General features: G+C 47.6%; 1 protein-coding gene across 1 annotated transcript in view; it reads right to left on the bottom strand.

The window, feature by feature from the left end:
• Nucleotides 1-23,581, bottom strand: part of CDH1 (cadherin 1) — a 61,418-nt gene extending 37,837 nt beyond the window's left edge. The window contains exons 1-2 of the mRNA XM_080937006.1: nt 23,455-23,581; nt 22,596-22,716 (exon numbers count right to left, since the gene is read on the bottom strand). Coding sequence (XP_080793132.1) covers nt 22,596-22,716; nt 23,455-23,502 — 169 coding nt within the window. The 5' untranslated portion in view covers nt 23,503-23,581. The remainder of the gene's footprint in view (nt 1-22,595; nt 22,717-23,454) is intronic.
• Nucleotides 23,582-24,111: the final 530 nt, after the last annotated feature.

Genomic DNA, 24,111 nt, shown 5'->3' with positions numbered 1-24,111 from the left:
GGGATGTAGCTAAGTGGTCAAGCTACTCTAACCTGAATAAAGCCCTGAGTCCAATTATCAGAAACAGGACCTGCCTTGAAGGTCTATGGCTTATTCATCCTAGAGGCCTGGTTAGACACTTATACCCTTCTCCTACAAGAGGTTAAGGATGGAGTAGCAACCTAGTTAGAAATGAAGCCTCAAGGCTTTAACTGAGCCATACATGGCACTGAGCACAGGTGCTGAGACTCTTAACTGTCAGCAAGGGGCTGTCAGGCCAGGCGCCAACAACACACCTCCACCTGGGCATTGCAAATATTGGGCCAACTTCTCGATAGGAGCCTCGAGTCCTCATCAAGACCACAGGCTATAGCTGGTCTTTGCTACTTTGTGGGTTCTTTTCCCCCGCCCTTTATTACCCTGGTTTCACCCCCTATTACTAGATAGGAAAGAAAGAAGCATATGGGAAGGGAAGAGGGGGGAGGGAGGAAAATCTCTGAATCTAATTTCTTTTGTTTCTTCTTTGAGCATAACTACATGCCTTGGTTTCATCTCAGCTCTCAAGAGGTAGAGGCTTCTCTTGAGTTTGAGGCCTGCCTGGTCTACACAGCAAGCTCTAGAGAAACCGGGTCTCCAAAAAAAAAAAAAAAAGCCATACATACAAGCAAATCAAAACAGAAATAATGATCCCAGCCCAGCACTTGGGAGGCAGAGGAAGGCAGAGCTCTGTCTTGGAAACAAACATGGAATACTAGTTTGGTTTAATACTGTCTGCTACTTCTGGGCTAGAACTGAAGTATTCACCAGCAAGGAATGTCAGATTCAGCTGGAGCCAAAAGGCAGGAGCAGCGCTGATCCCCATCAAACATGCACCTCAGATCCTTTCTGACACAAGATGCTGTGCTGAGCCATACCCAGTGGAGAGTGAGCCCTGTTATTCTGGTCTCCTTCAATTGTTTCCAGAATGAAGCTTCTGGGCTGGAGGAACTCACTCATGCGCGCGCACACACACACACACACACACACACACACACACACACACACACACACGAGCGCACCACTCCCACAGTGTGCTCGGCCAGAAGGAAGAATAGGTTTGAAGGGACTGGTTCTCATCACTCCATCTTGGCAGAAGCTGATGGATAGAGTCTTCAGAAGAGGTTAAACCATGGATAGCCATCGGACCTCATTTCCACATCTGTGCACCTACAGACCCTCGAGGGTCTCAGCCACATGCTTTTTCCTTCTGAGACTGCTCATTCTGAGACTCCCTGCCTTGGTTCTTCTGGAACCTTCTTCCTACTGTAGAACCTTCTAGAACTACCTCTTCATGGAGTTCTTTCCATTTGAGAATCTCTTTTGTGTTTTTTCTTGCAGAGCACTCTCTTGAATCCAGGACCACCCACATGCTAGGTACATACTCTGCCTCTGCACTATATCACTCCCCAATTTTCTAAAAGTGGAGATGAACAGTATTCTTTTCTTTTTGTCTCTGGCCGATGCCTGGGATGGTGGTGCAGCCCTTTAATTCCAGCCCTTTGAAAGGCAGAGGCAAGTGGATCTCTGTGACTTTGAGGCCAGCCTGGTATACAGAGCTAGTTCCAGAACAGCCAAGGATACACACACACACACAGAGAGACACACACACACACACACACACACAGAGCAACTGTATCTGGAGAAGAGAGAGCACTATATAGAGTAATCTATTCATATCCCTCGAGCCTCCACGGTACAGCACTTGCCTAGCATGTGTAGAAATAAGGTGATGGGTTCAATCCCCAGCACCTGATCTCAGTGAGGCGGGAGCAGGATCACTTGAAAATCTTCTATCAGCAACCAACAAAATAAAGCAGATTGCACCTTCAAGGAGCCTACATTTGGGGGAGAAGAATGTAGGAGAAGCAACCAAATAGCATACAGAATTAAGCTGGATTATAACAAAGACTATGAAAAAGGAATTGTACATTTTATTATGAGGCAGATTCCACTATGGGAGAAGCTTTATCAGAGCCTGGAGTTGTAAACTATATGCTAAGGCAAAGGGACCCAGCAGAGGGAATAGTAGACACTGTGACCCTGAGGCAAAGAGTCCTGGGTAACAAAGAGCATTAGTAAAATCTCCACCATTGCATATTGCTATGGTATAAATTTATACTGTATTAGATAAGACAGATCTTACTTCCCGGGGAACGGATGCAAAAACACTTCCCATGGAGTTATGTAGGTGGTGACACACATGACTTAAATCTTTGCCCTCTACTGTGCAATGTTGTCCACACAAGTATTAGTTATCTAATAAAGACAGCTGCAAAGGCAGTCTGGCACATTAAGAGTGGCTGGAACTGCAAAGAAGCAAGAGCTCTCTAGAGGAGCCAGACAGCTTTCTACTGCCCAACACACTGAAACCCAGTGAAGGGGCTGATCAAATTTCCCTCTTTATTTTGGCTGGCAGGAACAGAGGCAAATTTGTGGTCTGCTTTCTGCAGAGTTCTAAGCTGTAAGGCACTCACTCAACCCTCCTCTTCATTTTCCCTTTGTGTTTTCCCCTGTGCCTGAGATATGGATGTAAACAAACTCTTCACTGGAGCAGGTAAGCATGAAAGCCGTGAAGCAGCAAAGGAGCAAAGCTCTCAGTTTAGTCTTAAAGAGGACACCGGCATCAGGACACAGAAAATTCCCACTGCTAGGAAAACCTCAACTTCCCCACTTTTCAAGCACTGCTGGTTGTCCTAGTCACCGTTCTATGGCTAGAGAGAGGCACGTGACTGAGGGAACTCATATCAATGAATCAGAGAAAGCATTTAATTTAAATGGGGACTTGCCTAGCAGTTTCAAAAGTTCAGACCATTATCATCATGGCAGAGGGCACGGTGGCTCACATGATGCTGCAGCAGTAGCTGAGAGCTACAACCTGATCCAAAGACAGACAGACAGACACAGACAGACAGACAGACACACACACACACAGGTTTTTTGAAACCTCAAAGGCCACCTCCAGTGACACACTTCCTCCTAATCCTTCTAATCCTTTCAAATAGTGTCACTCCCTGGTAAGCATTCCAGTGTATGAGCCAAATGGAGACCGTTCTCTGGTCTGGCTCTTCAGGCTCCATCACAAGACAATCAAATGACCTTAAGGCTTCCACAGTAATAGGTCAGAGATACTGATCTCCAGATACAAGCCAAAGTTTCTTCAAAGGGAAGGTCAGGCCTGTAATCCCAGCACTCAGAACGTACAGTCAGGAAGATCAGGAGCTAAAGGCCCTGCTGGCTAAATAGTGAGTTTGAAGTCAACCAGAGCTACATGAGACCCCTGTCTTAACGAAAGAGAGAAAGAGGGCTGGAGAGATGACTCAGTGGTTAAGAGCACTGACTGCTCTTCCAGAGGTCCTGAGTTCAATTCCCAGCAACTACATGGTGGCTCACAACATCTGTAATGGCTCTCTGATGCCTTCTTCTGGTATGTCTAAAGACAGTGACAATGGACTTATATACATAAAATAAATAAATCTTATAAAAAAGAGATAGAGACAGAGACACAAAGAGAAGTAAAGCAAACCTGTCACTGGTTAACTTGTTACAAGCAAAACAAATAAATGTGAAAAACTGTCAGGCTCATGACTAATTGCTCTTCCTAAAATACCACAGTATATCTGGGCAGTGTGGTGCATGCCTTTAATTTCAATACTGGGAAAATAGAAGCACATGAATCTTTGGAGTTTGAGGCCAGTCTGGTCTATAGAATGAGTTCTAGGACAGCCAGGACAAAGAGAAACCCTGTCTAAAAACAAAAAACAAAAAAAGTACCAGGAATACATTTAAGATCAAATATCTGAAATGCATTTTATGTTCACTGGACCTGCTATCAAACCCCAAATCAATGAATCATAAACGAAATCAGTGCATGGACACACCCATAGAAAGAAAAACCACATAACCCCCCATCTATAATAAAGTGCTGAAATTCCTGGCCCTGCCCAAAACTGAAACTGTGGCTGTCTTATCTCCAGGTTAGATCTGTTCTCTGTTCAGTTTGAGTTTCACACTGGCTTCTCCCAGACAACAGCGGGGCTTAGTTAGCCATGGATTTTAACCTTGGGCTGGGCAACTCATAAACCAGGGAGCTGTGTTTATAGATACCTCAGTCCAAGGCCAAGCAAGCTAATTTGTAAAGTCACCCACTAGGGTGGATTAATCAAGCCGCTCTCCCAATGAGAAGAAAAAGCAGACAGAAGGCTAGATGGACAGAACCAGTGTCCCTGGGCTATCAAACTCTCCTCTAAGTCCTCTGGAATTCTGTCACACATGTCTTGCCTGCATATATCTGTTTTTCAGGACAGATGACTCAGCGCTTAGGAAGCAAAGGCACAAGATCAGGACCAGCCAACCTACATACAACTTCCAGTCACTCAGCGCTCAAACAGAAGAAAGAAATGAAGGACAGGGAGGAGGAGGGTACAGAGTGCAGCCATTGTCTCCCTTCCTTGAAGGACCCCCGAGACTCACTTCCACTTTAGACCTGATTCGGCTTCAGGGGTGAGTCATGTCTCTTCTCAAGGGGAATTTCCCTTGGGGAAAATATGTGTCCATAAACGGATGCAGGAGAACCCAAAGTTCAGTGTTATCCTTGACTACAATAGCACACTTGAAGCAAAATAAAATAAAATATGCTTGATGTAGAATTGTGAGGACTAGAGTTTGGATCCCAAGAACCAGTGTTGAACAGGGATGAAAGCACCTCAGGAAGTGGAGATAGGGAACCCCTGAGGCAAGCTGAGAGCTCTGGGCTCCATTTAGAGAGACTTTAATGAATTAGGGAGAATGCAGTTAGAGAAGACTCCAGAGTCTCAGGACACGCATACACACATACACTTGTCCGAGAACACACATGCTCGAACGTGAATGTATGAGAATACACATATATACATATGCAAAGAGAAGCACTGAAGACCAACTGGTTCCATCCAATGCAGACAGACACATTTGCACACTGGCACACACACCTTGTTGACAACTTGATGTGGCTTTTCCTCACTTCCCAAGTCAAGAACCATGAGGGGGGTTTCTGAATAAACCATCAAACCTTCAACTACCCACAGGTCTCTGGCCTCTATTTTCTAAGATAGACAGGCCTGTTTTGGGGAGAACATGGTCTCTCTATGTAGCCCTGGAACTGGCTATACAGAGCAGAGTAGCCTGGAACTCACAGAGATCTCACATGCTTTTGCTTCCTGAGTGCCAGAGTCAAAGACCACATCCAGCTAGAGTCTACACTTTTAAGCTTTCTTGGTGTGTTACTCCCCGGCTGAGGCTTGGGAACTTGAGTCCTGGTCAAGATGGTCCTATTAGTAGAACCAAAAAGACCCTCCACAACTCCAGTTCAAGAGGCAGAGGTAGGCAGACCATTAGGAATTTGAGGCTATCCTAGTCTACACATTGAGTTCCAGACTGCCCAAGGCTAGTAAAGACCCTGTTAGAAGCAAAAAGGGGGGGAGGGACCTGGGAGACAGAACACTTACCTAGTGTACCAGAAGCCTTGTATCAATCCTTGGTGCTATAAAATAACTAAAAGTTAAAATTCAGAGTCCTAGACAGACCTCATCCCAAATATATAAATCAGAGTCCCTAGGGATGGAGTTGGGTAGAGGAGGACACAATTTTCCTTAGTTACCAGCCTGCATTCCAGCACTTTGAAGCGCTACAGGGGTGGTACACACCTGAAACCCCAACAGAGGTGGACAGACAACCTGGAGTGTGGGCAGACAGAGCACACAGCTTAGTAGTAGAGTGATTGCCTAGGATGCAGGTGGCCCCAGACTCATTCCCAGCACGGAAGAGACAAGCACCTCATTAAAAGTAAAGAAGGGTTTCCCAGGGATTCTGCAGAGATCCTGCCGAAAACCCACTAATAGTTGCTAATTAACTACTCAGCATTTCCAAAGATGGAGCCAAAGACAAGAGGGTTGGAGGTTGACTCCCTTCCCCCCAGTCATCTGGCTCCTTTGTGCCCCTCGAAGGTGTCACCTGGCCCTTCCACCCACTACTCTAGCCTGCCTCTCTAAACCTAGTCTCCTGTCTGTAAAATGGGACTGAGGAGAGGCAGGAAGAACTGCAGCAATAAAAGAATTAGAAGTGTAACCTCCTAGTCCATCCCCTGACATTCATTCCTGTCTCCTCAGCAATGGACCTACTGGTACATTCTGCATAACCTGGCCCTCCCCCTCCCCACCCGATGACAGGAGAACCAAAATGCCCACATTTTCCACAAGCTGTCTGTAAAATCCCCGTGGGCTAGCACAGGCTCACCCAAAGCAAAAAGCAGAGGGAGCACACTCTCAGCTAAGCTGGGTTTTTAGGAAGCAAATAGCTTCAGTGGTGACGGAAAGAATAAACCGCCCTTTCCCACTTCCCTATGTAGCCCAGGCTGGCTTCTAACCTCTGAGCTTCCCTGCCTCAACCTCCTGTGCGCAGTGTTGAGTAAGCATTACAGTCCTGAGTAGTATTGTGCTATCATACCCAAGAATAAATAGACCCTTTAAAGCTCACTCTCTCACACACACACACACACACACACACACACACACACACACACACACACACAGAGTTAGATGAGAAGAACAAAGCCGGAAAAGAATAGGACTCTTCTCTAATGACCTCCTCCTGTTCACACCTCTCCTAACTGCTTATCTGGCACTTGAGACACCAGGTGCTACTCTGAAGAAACAGGAGAAGCCGGTGAACTTCCCTCTTGGAAAAAAGCCAAGAGAATGGAGTTCCAAGAAGGCTTCCTGGAGGAAGCCTCCAATGAGCTGACCTAACAGGCCAAGCAGCTGGGCACAAAGCCAAATGCTGCTGGAAGACAGAATGTGCCAGCTGGTGGCAGGGAACCTAGCGGCACTATCTCAAATGTGAATCAGGGCTCCCACCCTATGTCACCTGGATCAGAACCCAAGGGAGGGCACACACTCTGACCAACTGGGAACCCGAGCAGTCAGAGGCTGGTGTCCAAGCCATTAGCCACTAGACTCTACTGCCTGTAGTGGAGGGGGGAAATCAGGCTAGTAGGGGTCATCAAGCCCTTGCCATAAAATGGTGCCAGGGCCTCTATACAGTGCCACCTATCTCTGTGTTCCTCCTACTGCCCACCACCTACCCGACTCCACAGGCTCTGTCCTGGCTGTTCCCTTAGGCAGCAACACCTTTCCCTATACTCCAGTCCTAAGTCTTCACCTAAATGTTCCCTTGCGTGAGGACTTCAGACTTCCCCAGTGCTCCCCAGCACCTCCCAATTCAGACCCACTTTCCCAAAACATGCTACCCTCAAACCCAGTGTTTTATATGCCAATCTTTACTGACTGCCCACCCCTGTGAACAAACGCTGCAGAATTTGCTGCAGCGTGCAGACACCATGATCTGGTTCTCAGCTGCGCCCCAAGCCTCTGAGCTCTCCCATCACAGCTCTCAATCTTCAGGCACAGAATCAGCAAACAAGAAAACAAAAAGATGGCTGCTAAGAGTGGATAGTGCCATTTGCTGAGATGAGCTTCTAGAAGAATCTAGAAACTGGTGGAAGGGGGGGAGGGTGCTGGAAGAAAGGAGTGAATGTTGGGCAATTACTTAGGTCAGTCAAAGAGCAGCCCCAGCCCCAGAGGTTGTACCAGACCTGGTCTGACCATGCAGGCCTCTCTGAGGCATAGGGAACAACCCCCAGCCCCCACCCCACCCCCTGCTGCCCTGGTTTCCAGCTAGCCTGGGGCAGTAATGGGAAGATCTCGCTACTCCAGACTTCCAGGTTCTCCAACCTTGATGGCATCCTAACTGGTCCCAGCTCTGAGACTCTATGACCTGGTAAGACCTTGTCAGGTACCAAGAACAAATTTCCAACAGGAAGTTTGCTCACAGACCCCGCCCTTTTATGTGAGTCATCAGTAAAGCATCCCTTTGCTCTGCAACCTTGGAGAGGGGGAATTACCCCCACACGTTTTGGCTTATTGTAGCTCTCCCCTCTCAGCCAGCACAGTGACTGCCTCTTCCCTCTCATGAGCAGCGCCCGCTGAGCCGCCTGAGGCTTCAACAGCTGCTCCAGCCCACACAGGCCTGGCCCCACCTGCACTCTCAATGTGCCCATTGTCTGATAACTTGGCACTCCAGCACTTCCCACCACCTCAGATCCATCTCCAGACCCCCTTGGGACATGCAAGGCTTGTGACCAACACAAAACTCCCAGGAGGCCCTCACGAGGTGCAGAGGAGGAGGTGCCTGTGGCCGCCTGAAGTAGCAAAACCACCTTTCCTATGGAGAAGGGATAGGTGTTCCCACACACTGACAAAATTGTCCAAGGCCTGTTGGGAAGCAGTTTTATATTCTTATTTATGGAAAACTCCATTCAAAAGACGAAGGGGGGGCACCAGGTAGGTGTCCACTAGAGTCATGTGGAGTTGGTTATGGGAAACTGAGTCAGGGGAGGAGCTGAGACCTTGGGAGTTTCCTTATCTCTGATCACCATTTAGATTGGAAGGGAGAGACCCCACCCACCCCTCCCCCCCAGCAATGACTTTCAGACTTACAGAATTTAAGGTTTAGAAAACATGTAAAGAAAACAAAATAGTTGCTCATGTGATGGTGAGGTGAACATGCTCCGTCGCCCCCATCCTCCCCAGCTATTAACTTCCTGGTGCTCTGTAACTATGCACACCTTCCCCTCCGCTACTGCTCACAGGGCTGTGAGTTTCTTTCCTCCAGCTGTCTGTGGCACTCAGAGTTAACCGCTTTACCCTTCACACCACCTCCCACTCCCAAAGTGATTATTAGAAACTCATAGGTAGTAATTTGGAAAAGGAAAAAAAGAAGAAAAAGAAGAAGAAAGAAAATGGTGATTAAAAGGAGCTGGGAGAAGCACTGCCCACTTCTACCTCCAGGTGACCAGATTTCAAGGGGAGTTCAAAGTAACACCCTTTGGTTCCAGGTTTCATTAGGGGGCAGGAAGGAGCTTGAGCTCTAAGTACCCAAAGGACCAAGCAGAGACAGAAAGGGACTGCAATGGAGGGGACCTCAGGGTCCTTCCTGGGATTGAAAGTGAACATTCTCAGAGAGGCACTGCTGAACGCAGGGAAGGGTGGATGTGGGTTGAGAGCACCTTTACCATGCAGTTCTCTCCGGGGACCCCTGAGTTGGTGAGCAGCTTTTACAAGCTTCTACTATGATTTAGAAATATAATTGTATAGTAAGTACTTTAAAATTGGTGCAAAGATTAAAAATCACACATCAACAGCTAGTTGGGTATTCAGTCAACACACAGCAAGAACACTGTAGCTATTGTTTGGTAAAAATGTTGCAAGTCTGGTTCTGACCTCCTGGCTAGTTCCTCCGCATTCCCTGAATTTGCTAGTTTATGTACAAACTAAAGAACTAGAGCGGGCTGGAAAGGTGGTGCAGTGGTTAGGAGCGCATACTGTTCTTGTAGAGGACCCCAATTCGATGCCCAGCACCATCTGCCTCCTGGGGCATTCAGGCGGAAGGATAAGCAAGAGAATAACTAACCTGCAGAATCCTATGTGACAACCAATAGAATATGGCTACTAAAACCGCAGGACAAAGCAGCCTATACCTATAATGCCAGCACTGGGGACATGGGGATCACCTCAAGTTAGAGGCCAGTCCAATCCAATCCAATCCACGGTACATAATCATTCTAAAGCCTGCCTGAGCTGTAGATAGAGACCTTATCCCAAAACTCAAAACTCTCCATAGGCACCAGGCACTGAAAGCAAAAGTGAATGAATGTTAGCTCACTGGCTCCCTATCCCCTTCCACAGGTTACCACAGGTAAAGGGACAGAGGGACTAACGTTTAAGCGATTTGTTGAGGTCCAATGGCGAGGAGCTGGTATGTTCTGGCTGCACAGGCCCTCTCCCGATCCCCCAACCCCCACCCCCAGCTAACTATCACTCTATGTTACTCCAGTAACTTCCCCAGCTGAAGAAAGAGCAAATGCTTGAGAGTCATCTAGACATCTGTTAATTAACCTGACACTTGATGATGGGGGGGGGGGGTCCCTAGGCTTTTTCTTCCTTAAGACAGGGTGTCATCTGAAAGGTATTTATTTCCTTCCCAGGTTTTAAGGACTCCCATTGTTCAAGTGAAAGGATTAGCCACAGAAGGGGGAAAGGGGAAAAATCATAACAGACTCCAGAAGAAACACCAGCTGAGGTGGAGGACAAGGAAGTTTCAAAACCAAAGGCTCCAACCTGAGCCCAGAGACTCCCACCTGTGAGGAGCACAAAGGGCTTGGTCCTTTCCTCTTCACTGTGAGACTCCTCCTGCTACCCAGAATCACCCTAAACTTTCAGGCTAAATCCTCCTGCCTCAGTCTCTCCAATAGCTAAGATAACAGGAGAATGTAGAGCTGGAGAGACGGCTCAATGGTTAAGAGCACTGACTGCTCTTGCAGAGGTCCTGAGTTCGATTCCCAGCAACCACATCGTAGCTCACAACTATCTATCATGTATTCCAAGGCCTTCTTCTGGTGTGTCTAAAGAGAGGGGACAGTGTACTCACATAAATAAATCTTTTTTAAAAAGGGGGGGGGAGTTTCAGATGTCAATTACAAAGAAATACATCCTGTTTACTTTATGGACTTTCTCCATGGATTTAGTCACAACGTCAAGCCTGAGAGCTGGGCGGTCATGAAACTGGCTATGTGAACTTCATCAACACCAGCCATGTCTGCAAAACTCCTAAGCAGGAAGTCAGGAAAAGGAACCGATAATATGTAGAGTGAGGCTCCTAGGAACAATCAACCCTAAATGGAATTTCTATACCAAATCCCTCCCCTTAGCGAGGCCCAGGTAACCCAGCAAAGGGGGGGATTGAAGGACATTAAAGAAAAGAGTCCTTCGAAACACAACTGAACAATACATGTATTAACTCGAGACTGTAGCAGCATGTATGGGGTCTGCATGGGTCTGCACCAAACGGGGCCTTGGAGCTGAGAAAAGTGGACACAGGGCCCCACCCCAACCAGAAGCTATCTAACTGATAACCACTAGCAAATGAAGAACTAAGATTTCTCTAAGTATGTCTCAGTGGAAAAACAAACCACTCTTAAGGGTAGGACCCATGGCCAGCCGTAGATAGCCAACACAGAACAAACCCAACAGCATCTTTGGAAGTTGTCTCGTAATGTTGTGCCAGGACATTTGTTTCTAATCTTACAGGTCATTTACATATATCATGGCTTCCGGGTTTTGTGTTTTTATATGGAACTCCTGTGTGCCTCTGTGTCTGTGTCTCTTGAGCTTTCTCTTTGGCTTTTTCCCGTTGTTTTGTCCTCTTTCCAATTTGTTTCCCTTTTAGATGCCTGCTTTCTTCTAAGGAGACAGACACCCTGAAAGGGTGTAGATCCAGATGGGTGACGTCATGGTTGGTTCACTCTCTGAAAGAGAAACCTTGACCAGGTGAGGCCTCTCTCTGACTCAGGACCCTGCCCCACCTGTTACAGTACCCAGGTACATCCCACTCCGACTCAATGAATGACGTTTTCTGATAGGAAAGCCGCAAGTTTCCCATAAACAAGCTGGTCAGCTTGTTCACTTTTCAAACACTCCCACGCAGTCACTGTGAGGAATCTGTGGGGGAGGAAATCTGCAGTCTGAAGTCTCTCGTTGGCTTCTACATTTCTACATCAGCAGCAGGTCACCAGGGCAGTGCCCCAGAGGTTGTGATGGAAATGGACAATCTCTCCTGACAGCCATGAGAATGAGAGCACTTGGGGAACCAGACTAGAGCCATTTTTCTTAGGCAACAAGCCAAGAGGTGGGGTGGCTGGGAAAGAGCATTCGATTCTGGTTTGAATCTGATACCCTTTGAAAGAAGCCAGGGCTGTTCCCAGCCCTCAGGCTTGTTCAGTGAATGCTACCAATATGTACTTGAAAGCGTGGAAGGTCAGCACCCACAATCTAACTATGCAAGGCCCAATAGCTTCAGTGTTTTTAAACGCATACTGGGTTTAAACCTATAGCCCAGATGGGTGTTGGTGGCACAGACCTTTAACCCTGGTGCTCCAGAGGCAGAGGAAGGTAGATCAGCCAGAGCTACAAAGAAAAATCCTGTTTCAGAATAGACAGACAGACAGATGCATGAATAAATAGGCAAGCACTCTACTACAGAGCTATTTCACAACATTTTTTTCTTTTTATTTGTTTTGATTTTATTCCTGGGTGTGTACTACGTGTGTAAGTGGTTTCATTGGTCCGCATGCCAATGAAAAGGGTAAGTCTTATAGGAGGACCTGCAGGGGGTCCTTATGCTAAATATTCACTAATCCTAGCACTTGGGAGGCAGAAGCTAGAGAATCTCTGTGAGTTCCAGGGCAGCATGGTTTACATAGCCAGGTCCAGACCAAAGGCTACATGGTAAGACCTTGTCTCAAAAAGAATGTCCTGTATTTTGATTTGGCACCTCTACCCATGAAACAGAGTGGTGTGTGTCTTCCATAAGGATGTAGAACTCTACTCTCCGTGGATATTGATTGGTCAACTGAATGGGTCTTAACTCTTAACTCCGAGAACTAGAGCTTGATGGGCGTGGCTTTGCATTTTTTGTCTTTGAGCTTTCTACATCTCGTGTCAAGCTCCTTCCAAGACGCTAGGACCTGCCAAGAAGGTTCTGAACAATTAATGGGCTGCAGGGTGGAGGTGAGAGGGCATAACTGAGAGCCTGCTTCAGGGAAGTGCTGCCTGACAACAGAAAGGCAGACGGGTGTTCCTTGAGATTTGCATCTGGTGCCTCCTTACACCCAGAAGTGTGAGGCCCAAGTGACTAGTTTGACCTTTAGACTCTGGGCAGCAAACTTCTTTGTAACAAGACAATTAGGTAAGATTATACTGTAGCTGTGCAGGGCTCAGAGAAACCAGGGGTGCCAAGAAGAAACAAACACAGGGCCTGAGAACATAGCATCCCTGCCTCATGTGCTCACACTCCAACAACCCACTGTATCTTTGCTAGTCTGGTGTATGTATATATATGTGTGTGTGTGTGTGTGTGAGAGAGAGAGAGAGAGAGAGACAGAGACAGAGAGAGACAGAGAGAGGGAAAAAGAAAGGGGGAAGGGAGAGAGAGAGAAGGAAGAAGAGGGAGGGGGAGAGGGAGAAATAGATAGATGTACAGGGATGGGGGCATGGTGCACATGTAGAAGCCACAGGATAACTGGATTCTGGAAAATCAAACTCAGGATGCCAAGAGGTGCAACATTTACGTCTACTCTGAGCCATGTCACTGGACCCCATTTTATCTTAGGGGAAACACACACACAGCATAGCTTCTAAAAAGAATTGTACAGAATGATATATATATACCTTCTGAACCTCTCACTCCTTCAACAGATGAGGTCTAAGAACTTGCTGTGGCCTAGCCTCTGTTCTGCCTGAAATACAGCTCAAGAACCGACGACACAGAATGCCCTGACCTCTTAGAACCTGTGTTTTTATGGAAGACTGTGAACTGAGAAAATGCACAAGCCACATGACAGGGTCAGCGGTGGCAAGTGGCGAGGAAAAGCTGGGGACGTGGCTGAGCAATAGGGGACTTGCATAGTCTGCACAAGGCCCTGTGTCTCATCCCCAATGCCACCAAAAATGGGGGGTGGCGAGGGGGCCACAGAAATATAAAGAGGGGAGTCCTCATTGAATGGGCAACATTTTAGCAAAGCTTTGCAGGACACAGGTGGGTGGTACAGACTTCACAAACAGGTAATAGGTTGGTTGTATACACCTGAGATGCTACTACTCCTGGGCAGGAGTATTAGGAGTTCAAAACCAGCCTCAGCCTGAACTACCATGGTATACTGAATACAATCAGGAAGCAAAGCATCTGAACAAAGAACATGTGGGGAGTGGAGAAAAATGAAGACCCAAGCCATGGGCTGTGATGGGAGGGACAGGGCACCAGAGCCTTGGAAGTCATGGGCAGGTTTTTTTTAATCAGTGTAAAAACAGGGAATCCCGGGCAATTTAAAACGGGATTAATACTTCCTAATTTAATTTTTTAAAGAACTTATGGCTCTGCCCTAGCGTAGTAGAACACGCCTTTAATCTCAGCACTTGGAAGGTGGAGGCAAGTAGATGCCCCTGAGTTTGCAGCCAGCCACTTGTACATAGTAAGTTCCATCTAGGCCAGCCATGGCTACATGAGACCCTGGATGGAGAAATGGCGATGATGGGAGGAAGGGGAGCGGGGAAGGGAACCAGAAAGCAGCAGCTGAAGGACCTCCTTTGGAAACAGATGGGTCCGCATGCCAAACCACAGAAACAGGTGTTAGTTTAGTCTTGGACTTGTCCAGGTAAAATAAATCTGAAACACTTTCGGCTTCTTACAAGCTCTCCTAATTACAAAGCTAAGTAATTATTATCTAGGACTAGGCCAATTATCCCATAGGAGGCCTGTGCTGGTCGCCATTTATGAGCTTGCTCATGGAGAACAGGTTCATCTTCAGGTACACATGAAGTCCTAGTGGTAGCATCTAAGCATTGTCCCCTGCACGCCTCTTGCATGCACCTCCCCCATCTGTCTGGCTTATGTGCCCTAAGCAAATCCTAGTTGGAACATAACTTGTTAGAGGTGTGGCCGTTTTCCTTCCCACCTCCCCATGTCAGAAGGAAGATCTCCCCTCCTTCCCCCAATAGGATCCAGAAAATTGAAAAAGACAGAGACCTGGTCAGGTATCATGTATGTGAGGGTAAAGAGGCTTAGTCAGACCCACCATCAAGTCCTAGAATGTGGGCTGAGGCCACAGAGCAGGCTCAAAACCAGCTTGGGAAACAGTGAGAGCCTGTCTTAAGTTGTTAAAAAGCAAAAGAATGGGGATGTACCTCTAAGACAGAGGGCCTTCCTAGGAGTTAGGTCTTCTAGGGGTTAGGGTCCCCATAGCAATGAAGGGAAAGGCTGTGAAAACAGCCCCAAGCTGAAGCAAAAGGGACAAGCCCTCCCAAAGGCAAATGACTGAATTTTAACATCACAAAATTAGTGAGATTGAGGCTCAGAGATATCTCCATGGGTGGGAGGAGGAAATACCTTGCCTCAGGAAAGGAAGTGGGTGCCACAGTAGGGAGTTTGGGGACAGGCAGTGGAAAACTGGTGAAGATTTCTGCTTCTGCTTTTCCTCAGTGCTAGGAATCAAAGCCAGAGCCTTACACTCATTAGGATTGGCCTGACCATAGAGCCACACCCCAAGACTATTTCTGCCTTTTCCCCTGAAGATCTTGAGAAGGCTACCCAGGAGAAATTTGTGCTGGGAAGCCCTGAATGAGGAGAAAGGACGAAGAGGAAGTCTCAGTGCCAGCCATATGTAAACATTTGTTCATCATGAGTTCGAGGCTGGCCCAGTCTACAGAGCAAGTTCCAGGACAGCTACGGATACATAGGGAACACCTGTCTGGAAAACCCAAGAGGTAGGGTGGTGAATAGAAAAAGAAAGCCCTCACCAGAAGAGAAAAAGACCCAAGGTCCTGGAGGAAACTTTCCTTCATGGTGCCTGGCCACACCCTTTTAACCAGGCCCAGCAGGTAAAACCGATCATTCCTGCTAGCCCCTCCTCCCACATTCCCTACAGAAGTCTCGGTAAGCAGAGATTTTTCCTGAACCTCCCTGAGGATAGAGGCTGGATCTCTGATGCACTGGCTACATTTCTGGGTCCCCTGACACCAGTGACCAAGAGTGCTCTTAGATCCTGGGCCTCAGGGTGAAGTAGCCAGATGCCCACGCCCTGGCTGGCACCAGGTGTTTACTCATCAAACACTTGTGACCTAACTCCTGGTCTGCTAGGAAAATGAATGTGTGTCCATCCGGTGTGGTATTGCCAGCCTTTCAAATCCTAGCACTTGGGAGGCTTTATGAGTTTGAGGTCCAGTAAATTTGTAGGAGGGTAAATCTGTATTTGTGAATGGCCCTAGATGACTCAATTCTTATCCATAAGGGGTGAACTAGTCTCAAAAGCTGGGCCAGAGAGCATTTTGTAATGGGTCAATAGATAGGTATCCTTAAGCATGTGTATTATTAAATAGTTCTAAAAACAGGTTTTTGAAACAAACTTGAGGCCATCCTGAATTCCCAACCCCCAGCTACTCTGGGCCCTACTTCCCGGGCCGGTTTGAACCCTTTCTAATGCACAGCAAACCCACTCCTAGCACAGCAGGGAAGAAAATGCCACTAGACTTCCTTGTCTAACAAAGGCAAGCTCCTGGTCAACCGTTTGCAAAGCCGTGTTTGCTTAGTACAGAAGCAAGGAGAAAGAGGAAACTGGTTTGGCTGGTTTGCAGGGCGGGAGAGAGCTTAGGGGAACTTTCAACCAACTTTAGAACCAAGCTGATAATGAAAAGGGAAAGTCTTATAGGAGGACCTACAGGGGGTCCTTATGCTAAGTATTCACTGAGCGTCTGATACACGTATGCGCATCAGTATATATGTGCATATGGTTATATCCACTTTACAGATGGGAAAACTAAGGCTTAGAGAAGGCAGTCCTGGCAAGAGTACCTCTAAGCTAGTGCTGTTGGGTGGTGTGCACACTGATTATTCCAGCACTTAGGAAATGTAAGCAAAAGGACCTAACATTCTAAGCCAACACCACATGAGTTCCCAGCTAGCTCGAATGCAGGGCGCCAGGCATAGAGTGGTATGCCTATATATCAACACCCAGGCAAGAAGCAGGCAAATCTCTGACCAAATGGCCTAGGGAGCCCTAGGGCCAGCCAAGGTTACCCAAGTGAGTCTCAAAAAAAATAAAATAGAAATTTCGTCCATGGAAGAAAATCACTTTAAAAAGACTAACTGTTCATTTCCAAATCCGGGTTTGATGTGTCCCTTCTGTGGCCTCAGAAGCTCTCAAGAGAGAAGTGCTTGGTTTGACACATCTCCAAGGACAAGCCTAGGGCCAGGCTCAGGTTCCAGGGAGACTGCTGGGCAGAGCCTTCACAAGTTCAATTAGAGATTCCAGAGGACCTACTGTGCCCTGCTCACTTACCCACCAGGCCAGGGCTGCTCTGGGGACACAGAATGGAGCCAAGCTAGCAAAGGTTGACTCATGCATCCATTTGTTTGTTCAAAACGAGATTTGCAGGCCTATTGGGTGCCTAAGAAATTATTATTTACTTTTTTTCTTCTGTTTCCTCCTCCTCTTCCTAAAACAGGGTCTCAGTATGTAGCCCTAGCTAGCCTGAAACCCACTACATCATCAGATTGTCCTTAAAGTCAATCCTCCTGGCCTTATATTCCACCATGATCAGCTTTTTTAAAAGCTCTCCTGCAAAAGGCAGGATTCCACAGGTAGCCCAGGCTAGCCTCATAACTTGAGATCCTTCTGCCTCAGCGTTTGAAGCACTGGGATACAGGTATGGACTACCACACTTGGCTTTATTTAGTGATTCTTGGTAAATCTCTGAAGCAACTTAGAGACAGGAAGCAGAAAAAAGACTGGAGACTGACCTCAACAGACTGGACTGTTTTTCAAACAGCGCAGGACAGACAGACACTGTCCCATAGGGGAGGGGTGTCTGTGAAAGGTGAAGAGGAACTTGAGGCTTATATAGATGGTTTTGGGTACTATTAAGGCTGTACAACCTGCAGTTTCTCCTTCCTAGAGTTGTTTATCCAGACAAAGCTATTTTATCTTTACAAATGGTCTTGCCCAGGCTATCAGGAAGTAGGTCATAGTGGAGACGGAGTTTAGCAACAGCCGTGATGAGGGAGGACCATAGTCAGGGTGTGGAGGAGTTCAAGACTTTCTTTCTTATAATCTTCCTTTAACACAGGTCTCACCATATATATAGACCTATGGAGCCTGGAATTTCCTATGTAGACCAGGCTGACCTTGAACCAGGATTAAATGCATGCACCACCATACTCAGCTTTAAAACAAACATGATGAGTGTACACTCATGTATGCCTGTGGAGATTAGAGACTGACCTTTTGGAAGTCATTTCTTTCCTACCATGTGGGTCCTTCGGACCAAATTCAGGTCTTCAAGCTTGGTGGCAGGTGCCTTTCCCCACTAATTTGATTTCTGTATAGCCCTGACTGGCCTTGAACTCAAGAGATCTGCCTGGCTGAGTCACCTGAGTGAACCACCACACCCAACTCACTGGCCCTTCTTATACTTGCTTTCTTTACATTCATGCATTCCCCCCCCCCATATTTATGTTCAGCCATCTAAGTCTTATTCATTGCTTTAGCCCAGAGTCTAGCCTAGTGCTGGCATAAAACAGTAACTCAATATGGACAGCCCATGCTACAACTAGCACCAGGTGTTTACTAATTAAATATGCACCAATGCATATAACACAACAAATATATGATTTTCCCCCACTCAACAGATGAGCAAACTGAGTCTCACAGCAATAAACTGACTCATTTATGTAAAGTCACATTGGTAGCAGCTACTGTCGTTCAACCTGAGCCTTTCTATACTTCCCTCAACGGCCTGCTATACTGCTTTCATTCTTCTCCTTGGAAAACTTTATGCCCTGAAGAGAGATCAGGGTGAAGCAGAATAGGACCCCAAATGGCCGAGTCTGGACTATGATGGGTGTCTCTTGCTGATTTTAGGGGTTTGGCAGCTTCTGAGAGATCTCAAGAGCTGATTGTCTCCACACCTGGCTTATCTAGGGCTGCTCTTGGAAGGGAATGTGTAACAGATACCAAGGTGAGCATTTCAGCCAATAAAAAGCCCCAGAGAGTAAACAGGGATTTCCATATCCACCTGGCAGAGAGGGCCAGGCTAGAACTGAGGGCTTTCCTTAAATGGCCTGGCTTAGCCTGTGACCTCACCACCTACACTCCTCTGAGACACAAAAGCAAGGACAGAAAGGCAGCCACTAGTTTCTTCGTGGGATGGCCCACATGAGCCCTGTCACCCGCATGAGTAATTAGGGGAAGTTCAGGAAGCTGGGGGTGGAGAGTGGGTATCTGATGATGTAAGGTGATCCTAAAGCAGGTTTCCATGTTTGCTTTTCTCACCGGCTAAGGCAGCTTTCAGCACATCCCTCAGAATGGAGAAGAAATGGGTGTATTTAGTCCACACAGGTGGGACTGGGAACTAGGTCAATCCATCAAATAACCGAAGCCCAACAGGCCTGTTTGTCCTACAGACACAGTAAAGCTGTAGAAGCCACCAATTAAAGGATTTTCATCAGTCCACGTGGATGTAACTTCATGTGTGAGTCTAGGAGCTCTGAAAGGCAAAGGCTGTTAGCCTAGATCCCTGAAAAGTTTGTGCTTAAAAAAAAAGAAAGAAAGAAAGAAAGAAAGAAAGAAAGAAAGAAAGAAAGAAAGAAAGAAAGAAAGAAAAAGGAAAATAACCAACTCCAAAGCAGCTTAAACAGGACTTGGTGATTATTGTTGGGAATCCCAACATTCAAGAGACTGAGGCAGGAGGATCACCAGGAGTTCAAAGGCTGATCTGGGCTACACTGTGAGTTCTGTACCAGCCCAGGTTAGACCCTGTCTCAATAAAACCACAACTTCACTCTGGAGCACACAGACTAAAATTAGAAGAGGGCAGAGATTAGCGTAGCCCCTGAGAAAAATGACACACATGCACACATATTAAAAAAAATAAAAAACAAACACTGAATCAGCTTAAAAACAACAAGAACCTACATGGTGGCCCACACTCGTATCCCAGCCCTGAGAAAGTAGGAGCAAAAAGATCACAAACTTAGTCATCCTCCACTACAGAGTTGGAGGCCAGCCTGAGCTACCTGTGACCCTGCCTCAAAAAACAGAAACAAATAGAAACAGAACAGGCGCAACTGGTGTCTGCCGCAGCACTCAGGAAGCAGAAGCAGAGGGACCTCTTGGAGGTTCAGGGGTAGCCTGGTCTACAATAGCGAACCCTAGGCCGGCTAAGGCTACATAGTGAGATCCTGTCTCAAAAACAAACAAAAACCAAAAACAGAATAGACAAATCCCCCTAACTAAAGAATATGCTTAGATAGTGGAGGGGTTTTTGGGTTTGAGTTTTGAAGATTCTGCATTTTAGAAGCCAGAGAATCTACAGGCGAGCTCTTGGGGCGTAGGGATACTAACAAACCACATCAAAGCCTATTTGCGACCTTTTAGCCACCACTGTCAGATTATCAGCATAGCAGACCCAATGCCACAATCCTGTTTCCCCAGGAGGTCCAAAGAGTGTCTCCACCTTCCTAAATGAAGGCAATTCTTTACACAAAGCAGTTTCTGGGGTGCAGTGTGTGGTTTCTGGGAAGATACCTCTGATCTAGAGCAATCCCACACTCCACTTACCAATTAGACCCCTAGTAAATAATGGTGGAGCCTCAGACATAAAGGGAACTAGAACTAGCCATGAGAAGCTTGGAAGCTTGTGGGATGCTGTGTGGAAGTTGCTTCTCCCACCTAAACCACCAGCGCGGGGGAGGGGGCCTCTCTAACTCCCACCTCCTCGGGGCAAGCTCTATCTCCATCATCGCCAGCCACTCTCAGCTCCCCCTACCTCAAGACCTCGGTCCTCAATTTCAATGGACTGTGTTTTTCCCAAACGCACACAAGTATCTAGCCCTCCTTCCTTCAACCTTCTCTCTCTCTCTCTTCCTTCCCTTCCTTTCTTCCTCTTTTCTTTCTTGTTCTTTTAGAAAAGGTTTCATCTCACTCTGTAGCCCAAGTTAGTCTGTAACTCACTACAGAGACCAGCCTGACCTCAAACCTCCAGCTTTGAGCAAGCCTCCTGCCCCAGCCTCCCAGGTGCTCACCACACAGGCTTTCACTCTCATTTGTTTGTGAGAGAAAAGGAAATGGGAAAAAGGAGGACCAGCCATAGATGCTTCAGGCCAAATACAGACAGACACCAGCCAGGCTCCCAAGTTCCTTGAGGACTGACTGGAATGTCGTCCTCCCTCCAGAAGTTCTCATTTTTACTTTAGGGAAATGACACACTCGCCTCTCGGGCACTATCCATTTTAAGTGATCTTGTCACTGATGCCCAGTGGTGTTAATGACTAGACTCTAGTGCTTAAGAAGTGCAAGACAGAAACCAAGTTCATGCCAAAGTGAGCCTGTAATCCCGGCACTCCGGAGTTGGAAGCAGGAGAATCAAATTGTGAATTTCAGACCAGCCCACGTCACATAGGGAGATCCTGTCTCAAAAACAATGAAACAAACCCAACTAACGCCCCGGTAGTAAAGTGCCTGGCTAACATGTAACAGGCCGAAGGCTTCATCTTCAGCATTGCTAACAAAGACTGTCCTAACTAAGGCACAGCTATGCAGCTATGTAAATCAAGTAACCAGCACTTGCATTGAGATCGCCAATATATATATATATATATATATATATATATATATATACACACACATACATATAAAAGCACTCCTATTTCCAAGCCTGCCCAGCTCAACACAGAGTGACTATTCTCAGACACTCACTGCCACCCTTGGAAACATCCCATCCCAAAGTTCCAGTGAAGGGCACCTGAAATGCTCTCAGCAACCTACCAGAGGCTCAATTATTCCTTGGGCAGGAATCAAGTAGAGACCGGCTGAAGGATCTCTGACCAATCCAACCTCAAGGCCAAAAGACGGCAGCCTTTCTGGACCCACAGGAAGCTCTGTGAAACCAGTCAGGTCTCAGAAAAGCAAGTTAAGACTAAGCAATTGAGCTGCTATTTCTCTGTAAAATGCACCACCAAACCCGGGCCCAACCTCCAAAGCTCACAGCAAAGCTTTAGGCACCATCATGATTGTTAATAGATTTTTTAGGTGGCTTATGGCTGGAAGAACAAACTTGGTCAAAGTATTCCCAGAAAGGGATTGTGCGTGACTTCTCCTTTTTAAAGTATTCTTTTTTGTTTATCACGATTTTGATATCGACTACACTCCTTATAAGAAAAGAGGTCATTTTGGTGCAAAAAAAAAGCACCTGGAAATTAGGGAAGTGAATTAAAAAAACCAAAAACAACAAACCTGGTCCTCTTGCCTTGTTCACAGCCATGCTCAACAGTTAAAGAAAATTCTAGATTATCACAATAAGACCTGAATAGATATACTGAGTGCTTGAATGTATGAGTCAGAGCTACCTTTTTTTTTTCTTAAAGAAAGTAAAATAATTAAAAATATTCCTTGGGAAGGCAATACCTGTATCAAGTATTTTCATCTATATGAACAAAAACCACAAGTCATTACGAGCCGGTTCCTTAGTGACTATATCTAAATAGTGGGAGTGAAATCCCGGTTCAAATGCCTGCCCTACTGACCCCGTGAAGTCACTCTTTGAGCCTCCAATTGCTCATCATTAAATGGAAATACAGTCCAACAGGCCCTACCCAGCAAGCAGGTTTGGCGGTCTGGAACGATAAACCGGCTCCCGTAATCAGTTGGAGAAATACGACGACCTCTAAATACCCTTGGCCCATTTTTGCCCTGTATAAATAGCAGAGCCAGACATATCTACCTTGATCAACCACAATCGATAGATAGACTCCCAATTCTGCGTAAATCCCAAGGGCGAGTTTTGCCCACTCCATCCTACGGGCAAAGTAGCACAATTTCTTGGCGCCTTCCCGACCCAGCCCCACTCAGCCGAGCAACACCAGCGGAGCTCCCTTACCTCTGCCCAGGACGTGGTTTTTCTCCAGGTTCGTCTCCGACAGCAGGAAGGTGTAGACCTCGGAACTGAAGCCGGGACTGCAGGGCTCCGGCTCCAACTTCTGACAAAGCCACGAGGAGACCTGGGGTGGAGGGAAGGTAGACAAACTGGTGAATGGGGGGGGGGGGTTCTCGGCAGCCCACACCGAAACCAAGAGTAACCCTTCCCTCGCCCGGGGCGTCGGGATTAGTGGGAGGACCCCCCTCGGGGCAGAGACGCTTATCCCGAAACCAGCCGCCGAGCTCCGGGAGCCTTTGGGGGAGGGGACATCTGGGGCCACCACCTGGCAAACTAGTCCACCTTCCACTCCTAACTCCATTTGCATCTCACTGGAGATGCCTTCACTCTTCCGGACACAACTTTCCTTAGACTCCGAACCGTCTCAAGGCACTCACACGGACTCCTCTCTTACCCCTGAGAGTCCATCCCTAATCTACGGTCCCTCCCTCACGTGGCAGGTGCTTTTATGGTACTAAAATCCTTTTCCTGATCTCGGATCGTCCGTGCTACTTCTGCCCCCCACCTTCTACAGGCAGGCCCCCATCCTGCTCCGTCCGTCTCAAACAGGGACCCTGATCAATCGGGGTCCCGGGAGCCCGCAGCGTGGCGCGCCCCCACCTGGGAACCTGCGCGAAAGGCGGCTACTCCCTGCTCTCCTGGACCTCCCTCCCACTCCCCAGCACTCAACCCCGCACCGCGCAGCCTCCAGGGCGATCTGGCCCACTGGACCCCAACTTTCTTGGAAGGGAAGCGGGACCGCAGCAGGCGGGAAAACACAGCGAAGCGGGTCACGGGTTCCGAGTCAGGACCCTCCACATACCTGCAGCAGGAGCAGGAGCGCAGAGAAGATGCGGCACCGGGCTCCCATGGCTGGCCGGGCGGACGCCGAGCAAACACTGAGCTCGGGTGCGGTCGGGCAGGGCCGGGTTAGGCCGGGCTGGAGTCGAGCAGAAGTTCCCGAGAACTCAGCAGTGCGCCGCGGCTCCCACACCAGTGAGCTAGGCAGAGGCTGCGGCCGCCAGGTGAGTCCGCAGGCACCGCCCCCGGCGCCGCTGATTGGCTGGGGACGCACCTGCAGGTGGCAACCAAGGAGCCCGCAAGGCCCCCAACTTCCTCCACCCTTGTCTGTAGTTGGTGACCTGGGAGACTTCCTATTCCGCGGTCGTTCGAATCCTAACCTGGCCCGCTGAGACTTGGAGTTACAAAGGACTTTACTCTTCATCTAGGTTTCTGTTTTGTCTGTATTTATTTTGTTTGGTTGGTTGAGTTTGTTTGGTTTGATTTAAATTGTCCTAAGGATTTTAAATGACATTTTAACGTGTGTGTGTGTGTGTGTGTGTGTGTGTGTGTGTGTACGTGTACACGCGTGCACGCGCGCGCAATCGTGTACTCGCAAAAGCATGTGCCACAGACCGAGGGTCCACCAAGAGGGTCCTGGGATTGAATTGCTGTCATCGGCCCTTACTGGCTGAGCTAG

The sequence above is a fragment of the Micromys minutus genome (genome assembly GCF_963924665.1).
Source record: "Micromys minutus genome assembly, chromosome: 24".
Classification (NCBI taxonomy): domain Eukaryota; kingdom Metazoa; phylum Chordata; class Mammalia; order Rodentia; family Muridae; genus Micromys; species Micromys minutus.
Note: the sequence above shows the minus strand (reverse complement) of the source record. Positions and strands in the feature narration are given on the sequence as shown.